This window comes from Bidens hawaiensis, unplaced genomic scaffold (assembly GCF_021521415.1).
Source record: "Bidens hawaiensis isolate Kalapana, Puna unplaced genomic scaffold, B.hawaiensis_p1.1 tig00017340_1, whole genome shotgun sequence".
Taxonomy (NCBI): Eukaryota; Viridiplantae; Streptophyta; class Magnoliopsida; order Asterales; family Asteraceae; genus Bidens; species Bidens hawaiensis.
Window position 1 is genome coordinate 208,302 of NW_027492621.1, and position 9,788 is coordinate 218,089.

The window sequence follows — 9,788 nt, forward strand, 5'->3', positions numbered from 1 at the left end:
ATCACGTATGCTCACGCATCACATATGCTCGCGCATCGCATATGCTTAAGCATATCGCATGCTCACGCATACCATGTATGCTCATGCATCACATGCTCACGCCTCACATACGCTCAAGCATCGCGCATGCTCACGCATACCATGTATGCTCATGCATCACATATGCTCACGCATATCATATGTTCAAGCATCACGCATGCACACGCATACCATGTATGCTCATGCATCACATATGCTCACGCATATCATATGCTCAAGCATCGCGCATGCTCACGCATACCATGTATGCTCATGCATCACATATGCTCACGCATATCATATGCTCACGCATCACATAGGCTTCGGGCCAAGCTTAAAGGTTGGGAATCCTCATAATATCCCATATGGCTACGCGCCGAACATAGGCTTCGCGCCAAACTTAAAGGTTGGGAATCCTCATAATATCCCATATGGCTACGCGCCGAACATAGGCTTCGCGCCAAGCTTAAAGGTTGGGAATCCTCATAATATCCCATATGGCTACGCGCCAAACATAGGCTTCGCGCCAAGCTTAAAGGTTGGGAATCCTCATAATATCCCATATGGCTACGCGCCGAACATAGGCTTCGCGCCAAGCTTAAAGGTTGGGAATCCTCATAATATCCCATATGGCTACGCGCCTAACATAGGCTTCGCGCCAAACTTAAAGGTTGGGAATCCTCATAATATCCCATATGGCTACGCGCCAAACATAGGCTTCGCGCCAAGCTTAAAGGTTGGGAATCCTCATAATATCCCATATGGCTACGCGCCGAACATAGGCTTCGCGCCAAGCTTAAAGGTTGGGAATCCTCATAATATCCCATATGGCTACGCGCCAAACAGGCCTCGCGCCAAACTTAAAGGTTGGGAATCCTCATAATATCCCATATGGCTACGCGCCAAACATAGGCTTCGCGCCAAACTTAAAGGTTGGGAATCCTCATAATATCCCATATGGCTACGCGCCAAACATAGGCCTCGCGCCAAACTTAAAGGTTGGGAATCCTCATAATATCCCATATGGCTACGCGCCAAACATAGGCCTCACGCCAAACTTAAAGGTTGGGAATCCTCATAATGGCCCATGTGGCTACGCGCCATACTAAAAGGTTGGGAATCCTCTTAAACCCGTATGGCTACGCGCCATACTTAAAGTTTATGTTTTTGCAGGTCCGGCCACGAGCCGCACAAGCACCTATGACATCATTATTATCCGGCCATTTGTGCCTCCGTTATTATTTTGAAGACAAGCCGGGATAGTCATCCTGTGCACAAGAGACCCTTGTGGGCCAGCCATTATCATCATATTACAGCTCGTAAGTCGCCACGCGCGCAGGCTTTATTATTCTCAGCTCGTAAGTCGCCACGCGCGCAGGCTTTTATTATTCTCATAGCTCGTAAGCCGCCTCTCGCGCGCAAGCTTCATTATTTTTACAGCTCGTAAGTCGCCTCGCGCGCCAAGCTTCATTATTTTTACAGCTCGTAAGTCGCCTCACGCGCGCAGGCTTTATTATTCTTATAGCTCGTAAGTCGCCTCGCGCGCCAAGCTTCATAATTTTTACAGCTCATAAGTCGCCTCGCGCGCCAGGCTTTATTATTCTTATAGCTCATAAGTCGCCTCGCGCGCCAAGCTTTATTATTCTCAGCTCGTAAGCCGCCTCACGCGCAAGCTTTATTATTCTATAGCTCGTAAGTCGCCTCTCACGCGCAGGCTTTATTATTCTCAGCTCGTAAGTCGCCTCGCGCGCCAAGCTTCATTATTTTTACAGCTCGTAAGTCGCCTCACACGCGCAGGCTTTATTATTCTTATAGCTCGTAAGTCGCCTCGCGCGCCAAGCTTCATTATTTTTACAGCTCATAAGTCGCCTCGCGCGCCAAGCTTTATTATTCTCAGCTCGTAAGCCGCCTCACGCGCAAGCTTTTATTATTCTATAGCTCGTAAGTCGCCTCGCGCGCCAAGCTTTATTATTCTCAGCTCGTAAGCCGCCTCACGCGCAAGCTTTATTATTCTATAGCTCGTAAGTCGCCTCGCGCGCCAAGCTTTATTATTCTCATAAACCCGTAAGTCGCCTTGCGCGCAGGCTTTATTATTCTCAATAGACCCGTAAGTCGCCTTGCGCGCAGGCTTTATTATTCTCAGACCCGTAAGTCGCCTCGCGCGCAGGCTTTATTATTTTATAGCTCGTAAGTCGCCTCGCGCGCAAGCTTAATTATTTTTACAGCTCGCCTCACGCGCCAGCTTTATTGTTCTCATAGCTCGTAAGTCGCCTCGCGCGCAGGCTTTTATTATGGTGCGCGCTATATCTTATTTATGCCAGTGCACCATTATTATCATAAGGATCACAACATGTCACCATCATGGAGAAAACCTCTCAAAACTCAAAGACAATAAAGACAAAGCCAAAGAATAGGGAAAAGAAAACCACCTTATGTCCTAACACACCTCATAAAGTCCAGCGCTCCACCTAAACGCTTGCGCGCCTAGGAGCAACACTGGACTTGGGGGGGCTTGTAGGGGTATGGTACCAAACCAGGAGGTAATCCTAAATTTATTTTGTTTGGCTTATTCTATTATATGAACTAATACAATGTTAATGGGCTGAGGGGGTTTTGTGGAGGTAACCCTAACTGGGCTAGGCCCATTAGGGTATCATGATGGTGGCCATAAGGCTCCCTATATAAGGAGGTCTCCACCTCCTTATTAGGGGTTGGTCATTCTCAATAAGAGCCACCACCATATTTTTGTGTCTGTGAAGAAGGAATCCTTGAGATTTCTTAGCGGTCACCTCCACACCCCCAAAAAATCATTGCAGATCCCGAGCAGCCGAAGAAGAAGATCAAGCTGTGGTTCGTTCATCTCGATATCCGTGGAAACATCGTCATGGATCAGGTCAGATTCATTTCGTGCTTCGACACAGTTCATCCCACATCACTATGTTCCGCTAGTTTTATACTACCCAAACGATAAAATTTGCAGTTTAACCCCTGATGACAAAGTGCTAAAAATGAAGAAATCGTTGTCACATAGCCTAACACAATACTATCCGTTTGCCGGCAGGTTACACACACCGACATCACCATACACGCAATGCAACGATGAGGGAGTTGTGTTTGTCGAAGCCAAACACGATAGCCAAATGAACATGCGCCAACATGCCAGTGAAGACGATGACACTGTCGGCCAACTTTTTGTTGATGGCTTGTCTTGGTGGCAGCATTCTCCTTATAATAGAGACAATCTTCTTGGTGTTCAAGTCAATCACTTTGCTTGTGGTGGAATCGCGTTGGCAGTGGTCATGTCTCACTTAATTGGTGACGGCTGTACTTATGGCTCACTCATGAGTCATTGGGCTTCGGTAGCACGCTATGGTTCCCTTGATCACAAAGATGTAATTCCATTTAACCCTCATTTTATTCAAGTCCATCCTACAACCGATTTTCATGGACCTCCCCCACAAGCTGCGGTTTTCTATACCGGGTGTGTCAATCCTGTCACTAGAAAATTTGTGTTCCCGAACTCAAAGTTAAGTGACCTCAAGAACAAGGTTCTTGAAATGGCGGAAGGTGGATCATCACTATCTATAACCAAACCTACACGCGTCGAAGTATTGACTTCTCTAATATACAAAGCATGGGCCACAAGAGTTAAGAAATCTATTTTACTTGTTCCTGTGAATGTGCGAAATAAATTTGTGCCAAAGCTGTCGCAAACGGCTGTGGGAAATTTGGGGACATGTGTTTTGGTCACGACCAAACATGAAAGTGAAGCATCATTAAATGTGTTGGTTTCCAAGATACAGAAAGAGAAGATGGAAATTAAAGGTGTCAAAACTATGCAACTGGCTAGTGAAAGAATTGATTCAGCCATGACAAGATTAAGTACGGAAGAAGGTTTAGAAGATTATGAATGTTTTATGTGTTCGAGCTTATGCGGGTTTCCTTTTGACAAAGTGGATTTCGGATGGGGAAATCCTGCGGTTGCAAGTATAACGCTCAGACCGACAAAACTTGATGGCTCGTTGTTGATGGATACTCCCAATGGAGATGGTATTGAAGCATGGGTGACTTTAGATAAAGAAGATATGAAAAGATTTCAAAATGACAAGGAACTGATTTCATTTTGTAAAAATTAACTAATTTTTGTTGCCTGGTTCTAATCACACCACAACTAAATTGGGCCTGTTGTTATATTTGTTTTTCTTGTTGGGTTTATTTTAAAATAATTTATATTTCGTTTTTTATGTTTGTGGCCATAAGACTTTAGAAACCAATTTTATTCACAACAAAATCATGCCATTCATGTTGGGAGAGAAGGTACAACACAACCACCCATGGATTGGTGTAATTGGGTTACTTTAAAGAGAAACTTATTCGGTGTAACTAGGCAAAATACGAACATCAGATGCTTTACAAAGGCATGATGTGTTAGAAGCAACGAATATTTGCCCATTATGTGACGATACACTTGAATTGGTGGAACATATTTTAATCACTTTCTAAACATATGGCGTCGGTTGTTTAACAATTTATTAGTAATTGGTATCGATTTCCACCGATATATGTGTTTGACGTACGTGAACTACTCAACAAACACATAAACATAAGGGCCAAAAATGTGACAATCGTCAATTTCAGGTTAACTCCATTAACTCAACTCCGTCAATTCAAACTTAAGATTATTGAATCTATAACGCACACCTCATTACATTTAAACTAGGGTTTAAATGACGCTTGACACTTACTACATGTGTAGTCTTTCGGGAATTGCACCGAAACACAAACGAGTTGACGCAAACGATTGGTGAATAAACGAAAAACGTCAAAACACTAATTATGTGATAATTATGTGTTAGGATTATGTGTTATGTGATAACATATTATATAATGTTAACTCAAGGTGCAAAACCAAGTTAGTTAAGCTAGATAAGTAATACTTAGAATTTGAGGGACTTGAGTGTAACATATTATTATTATAAATAATAATAAACCTAAACCCTAACTCTCACTTTCTTTCCCTCACATCAAACGACGGCCAAACCCCCCCCCCCCTGCTTCCCTTGCGATCGGCTCCAATACACACACACAATACTTGGATTTTGATCTTGTCTTTCACAATTGAAGCATCCTACATCCGTTTCTAGCCATCCTCTACCTTCCTATTGCTTGTATTGGTGTTTTTGAAGGTATAATGGCAAACCCTAAATTCCGATTGTTATAGGTTATGGTGTTCATATGATTCTTGTTGATTTGATGGTGTATTGATGATGATTTGATAACTAGTTTTGATATTATTGCATGTTAATTGTTGTGTCTTTGAGTTTGAGATCAAATAAAACCCTAACTATGTATGTATGGTGTAATTGATATGCATGGATAGTAGTTATGGTATCTAGAATGTTTTATGAATGATTTGTGGTCCATAGATAGTTAAATTGTTGAGTTTGGATGAAAGCAGTTTCTGGACAGATTGTGTTGTTGATGTTTGAATGACTGTAACGGGGTGTAAAAGTGGAAATTGATTGAGATAATTGATACTACAGTAAACTAGGTTGAGTCTAGTTTCTAAAGAATATAAATTTGCAATTTTTGGACGTGTAAAAGTTAACTTTTATGATTTTACAAAAACGTTGTGCAAAGCTGAGTTGTTAGACCTGCTGTTAGGTTGTTTTGTAAATGTTATATCTCATGAACTACGAGACCAATTGGGTTGGTTCCACTTCTGGAAGTTGACTTATTAAGTTAGGAACCTAACCCAAGTAGTCTTGCATTTATTGGATTTTTCGTTTAACGGGAATTTCAAATAACATTCTGTTGCGCATGAATTTGACTGTTATGAGCTTGCTGTAGTGTTTTGATCATTATGAGAAATTTATGTGGAATAAAAATAAAATAAAGTATGTTCTGGAAACCTAACACATGCATGATTTAGTGATGATTTTTGGTTAATTAATTGAGGTGCTATGATCGGTCGAATATTACAATCTTTCAAGTAGAATTTCTGTCTTGATGAAACTAGCTGCTGAATTTTGTGAAAATGCATGAAACATGATAATTGCTATATAATTGTTATGTTTTGACCAAATTGCCCCTATGGGGAATACGTGCTATATAATTGTTATGTTTTGACCAAAATGCCCTTGCGGGGAATAATTGCTAATTGATTGTCGTATTTTGACTAAATTGCCCTTACGGGGAGTAATTGCTAGTGATGTACATTATTAATACATGACCCGTAAATAACTGCTCACACATGTAACGTATCACAAATACACTTGTTTAAGTCACACACGATTCACAAACGAAACACGAAGCCTGTTGTGTGCATAGGTATTATGTGCCAAGTCTAGAGACTCGATAATATTCCGACACTTAGAAAAGTCTCTTTGTTGTTTTAGAACGCTAGAGAGAGTTTTCTGTGACGCGCATCCTTTGGTGAATTATTTTGGGAAATTCTTCGCAATCAGTGAGTTCACTTACCCCTTTTTAAACTGTTTTCAAACGTTTTTCTCTTGGGGGAGATAACATACTCCGAAAACGCTTTTAAGATTTTGTTAATATAGATTATATATCACTTGTAAAGACTAAGTGGCAAACGCGTTAACTAAAGTCCTTCATTCTCATCGAACCGTTTAATATTGGAAAATAGCGAGTCATTGTTGAGTAGTACTACTGGGTTTGACAAACCCCACCCAACGCTAAACTCGGCTGGAGGTCGAGTGGGTGTAATCTTGGCTAAACACATACCATGGTCGGGATAGACCCGGTGGCAAGGCAAATGATAAACAGTCAGCTTCGGTGTCGAACACTTAGTAATACTTGTTTTATAGGCTAGCTACCTATAGATATATAATTGACATAACACTATCTGGTAACGCAAAACGCTGAACGCAAAACGCTGAACGCAAAACGCTGAACGCAAAACGCTTAACGCTGAACGCAAAACGCTTATAGGATCATGCATTGCTTGAAACACTTTTAATTATGCAAACTTATTTTAAACTGTTATCATTGGGTTTTAAGTCGTCCTGCGTGACGCAACATTGGTTTCTATGGTTTTACGCTTCCGCACTTATTTTCATTTAAACGTTTTTATGGTTTGATTATAACTAATGATTCCGATCCTGTTAGTTCACACCCTCTGACGGTAAAACTCCGTTAGTGGATTTTGAGGGTGTGACAAAAAAAGATAAAAATTAGGCTATGTGTAGTGGATGGCTACCAAATAGAAGAGGATTTTCGAAACGTGGTGCCGCGTCAGTAAAGGGGCTATTTTTATTTTAGAGGCGTAGTGGTGTTGTAGCCCGAAAATCCCCCCCCCCCCCTCGCCCCACTTATCGCCGGGGGAGGGGGTGGTATCGCCTAATATAGCCCCAAATTTGGGGATTTGTCAGCCCACTACACAATATTGTGTTATAAGGTAATACAAGCCATTATACTTGCAATGTGTTGGTGTTTAAAAACAAGAAACGAGACACTATTCAACAATACGAAAACATCGGTGAATAGAAGAAAAGAAGATATTAAATGCCTCTCATTTCTATGGGTTAAGAATAAAGGTAAAATGGAAGACTTGGATTGGGAGACATGGTGCATGACGTAAAGTTGAAGTCCCACTCAAATTTAATCCCAATTATACTAATTAGCTAGTGGTAAATGGGTATGGAACACATAGAGTTTGTGAAAAATGTGTTTTGTGTAGTTTATGGACTAAAAATAGTAAAAATAAAATGCAAAATGTAATCTCAAAGTTTTGTTTGTTTGTTTTGAAAAACTGAAAATTTCAGTTAACAAGGAAGTTTGTAAACGATTAAATAAAAGGGTGTTCCTTCGGGGTTTCAGGTTTTCACACGACAACAAATGTTAATGTTCACTAGAAAGAACCACCAAAAGCGTGGTTCGTGTATTTGCAATTGTTTGTGGTTAAAAGGAACTAAGTATTCGAATTCATAAAACGCGAGGTTCTTGCCGATGACCATGAAAATATTTAGGCTAGTATTAAGTCGAGACACTTAGTTATAAGCCTGCAAAGGCGTGCTTTTGTGTCTAGTCGCTAATACCTAGGCATCTCTAAAGCAGGCCTATTACTTTCCATTGTTTTCAGTTTCAACCCAAAGGGTGTCTTATAAAGTCTAATCAACTTATTTATCTTAATGTAATTGGTCTATTTTCCTCATTTACAAGTTTAAAAGTAATCTTTTCGTCTCTATTTTGAATAACTTTTTGGTCAATGCCAATTTTAAAAATCTTCATATTAAAGTGGAGGTCACTTTATATGATCTTTTTGTCGTTCAAAAGCAAACAAAAAAAATCCAAGAGATTTCATGGTTACCTTGTAGGGATCAAAGAGATGGAAGTATAATGATCACATTAATTGATACAATGCTTTAGATAATTATCAAATATATACAAGGTGGTAGTACATATATAGCTATCTACATGTAATTTTCAGCTACAAGACTGAAATAAAAAAAAAGCTTTATGTTAAAAGTTGATGATGATGATAGGGAAGATCCTACGATTTGGAAGAAGGCAATGTCACACCATTATTTCTCAAGAAATAATCAAGCCCTCTTCTCCAACCCCGTCTCATCTCCGAACTTATAATCTTTCCAAGCTTGACCTGTTCAGCTCACATCACTATATGCCGCTAATTTTCTACTACCCAAACGATAGAATTTGTAGTTTAAGCCCCAGTGACAAAGTGTGGAAGATGAAGAAATCGTTGTCACAGAGCCTATCACGATACTATCCTTTGGCCGGCAGGATACACTCACCGACATCACCTTACATGCATTGTAACGATGAGGGAGTTGTGTTTGTCGAAGCCAAACACGATAGACAAATGAACATGCCCCAAGATATCAGTGAGGACAATGACACCGTTGGCCAACTTTTTGTCGATGGGTTGTCTTGGCAACACTCTCCTTATAATAGAGCCGATCTTCTTGGTGTTCAAGTCAATCACTTTGCGTGTGGTGGAATTGCGGTGGCAATTGCCATGTCTCACTTAATTGGTGATGGTTGTACTCTTGGCTCATTCATGAGTCATTGGGCTTCGGTAGCACGTTACGGTTCCCTTGATCACAAAGAAGTACTTCCTCTTAACCAATATTTTATTCAAGTAAAGGCTACAACTGATTTTCATGCACCTCCCCCCGAAGCTGCGATTATGAATACAAGGTGTGTCAATCCAGTCACTAGAAAATTCGTGTTCCCGAACTCAAAATTAAGTGACCTCAAGAATAAGGTCCTTGCAATGGCGGAAGGTGGATCAACACTATCTATAAACAAACCTACACGGGTCGAAGTATTGACTTCTCTAATATACAAAACATGGACCGGGAAGCCTTACTGGTGCCGTGCTGATGGATACTCCCAATGGAGACGGTATTGAAGCATGGGTGACTTTAGAAAAAGAAGATATGGAAATATTTCAAAATGACAAAGAACTGATATCATTTTATCAAACATAACTAATTTTGATTTTGTAGCCCGTTCACACCATCACCGAATTGGGCCTATTATTATGTTTATTTGTTTTGTTGGGTTCAGTTTAAAACAATTTACAATGCGTTTATTATTATTATTTTTTTTTATTTTTAGTTTTGTTGTTTTAGAAACTATAACACATTGATTAACTGTTTGGTGGTTGGGAAGCTATCCCAAACTTCTGTGGATCAGCCATAAGTTCATCGGTGTTCTTAGACAGATGCCAACGTACAAATAGGGTTGATCAAAACATTCTATAAATAATTCCCCTATTTCAA

At 40.4% G+C, this 9,788-nt stretch overlaps 2 protein-coding genes across 2 annotated transcripts; both read left to right on the forward strand.

Moving 5' to 3' along the window:
* The first annotated feature begins 2,948 nt into the window (after window positions 1-2,948).
* LOC143553589 (akuammiline synthase 1-like) lies at window positions 2,949-4,154 on the forward strand. The gene has a single exon (XM_077043555.1). It carries the CDS (start codon window positions 3,027-3,029, stop codon window positions 4,152-4,154), a length of 1,128 nt encoding a protein of 375 aa, XP_076899670.1. The 5' UTR covers window positions 2,949-3,026.
* Window positions 4,155-8,809: 4,655 nt separating this feature from the next.
* Window positions 8,810-9,415, forward strand: LOC143553590 (akuammiline synthase 1-like). Its single transcript, XM_077043556.1, has one exon. The coding sequence runs from the start codon at window positions 8,810-8,812 to the stop codon at window positions 9,413-9,415; it is 606 nt and encodes a 201-aa protein (XP_076899671.1).
* Window positions 9,416-9,788: the final 373 nt, after the last annotated feature.

Excerpts from the sequence above, each read along its gene's own strand:
- LOC143553589 (XM_077043555.1), top strand. The coding sequence starts at position 3,027 with ATGAAGAAATCGTTGTCACATAGCCTAACACAATACTATCCGTTTGCC.
- LOC143553590 (XM_077043556.1), top strand. The coding sequence starts at position 8,810 with ATGCATTGTAACGATGAGGGAGTTGTGTTTGTCGAAGCCAAACACGAT.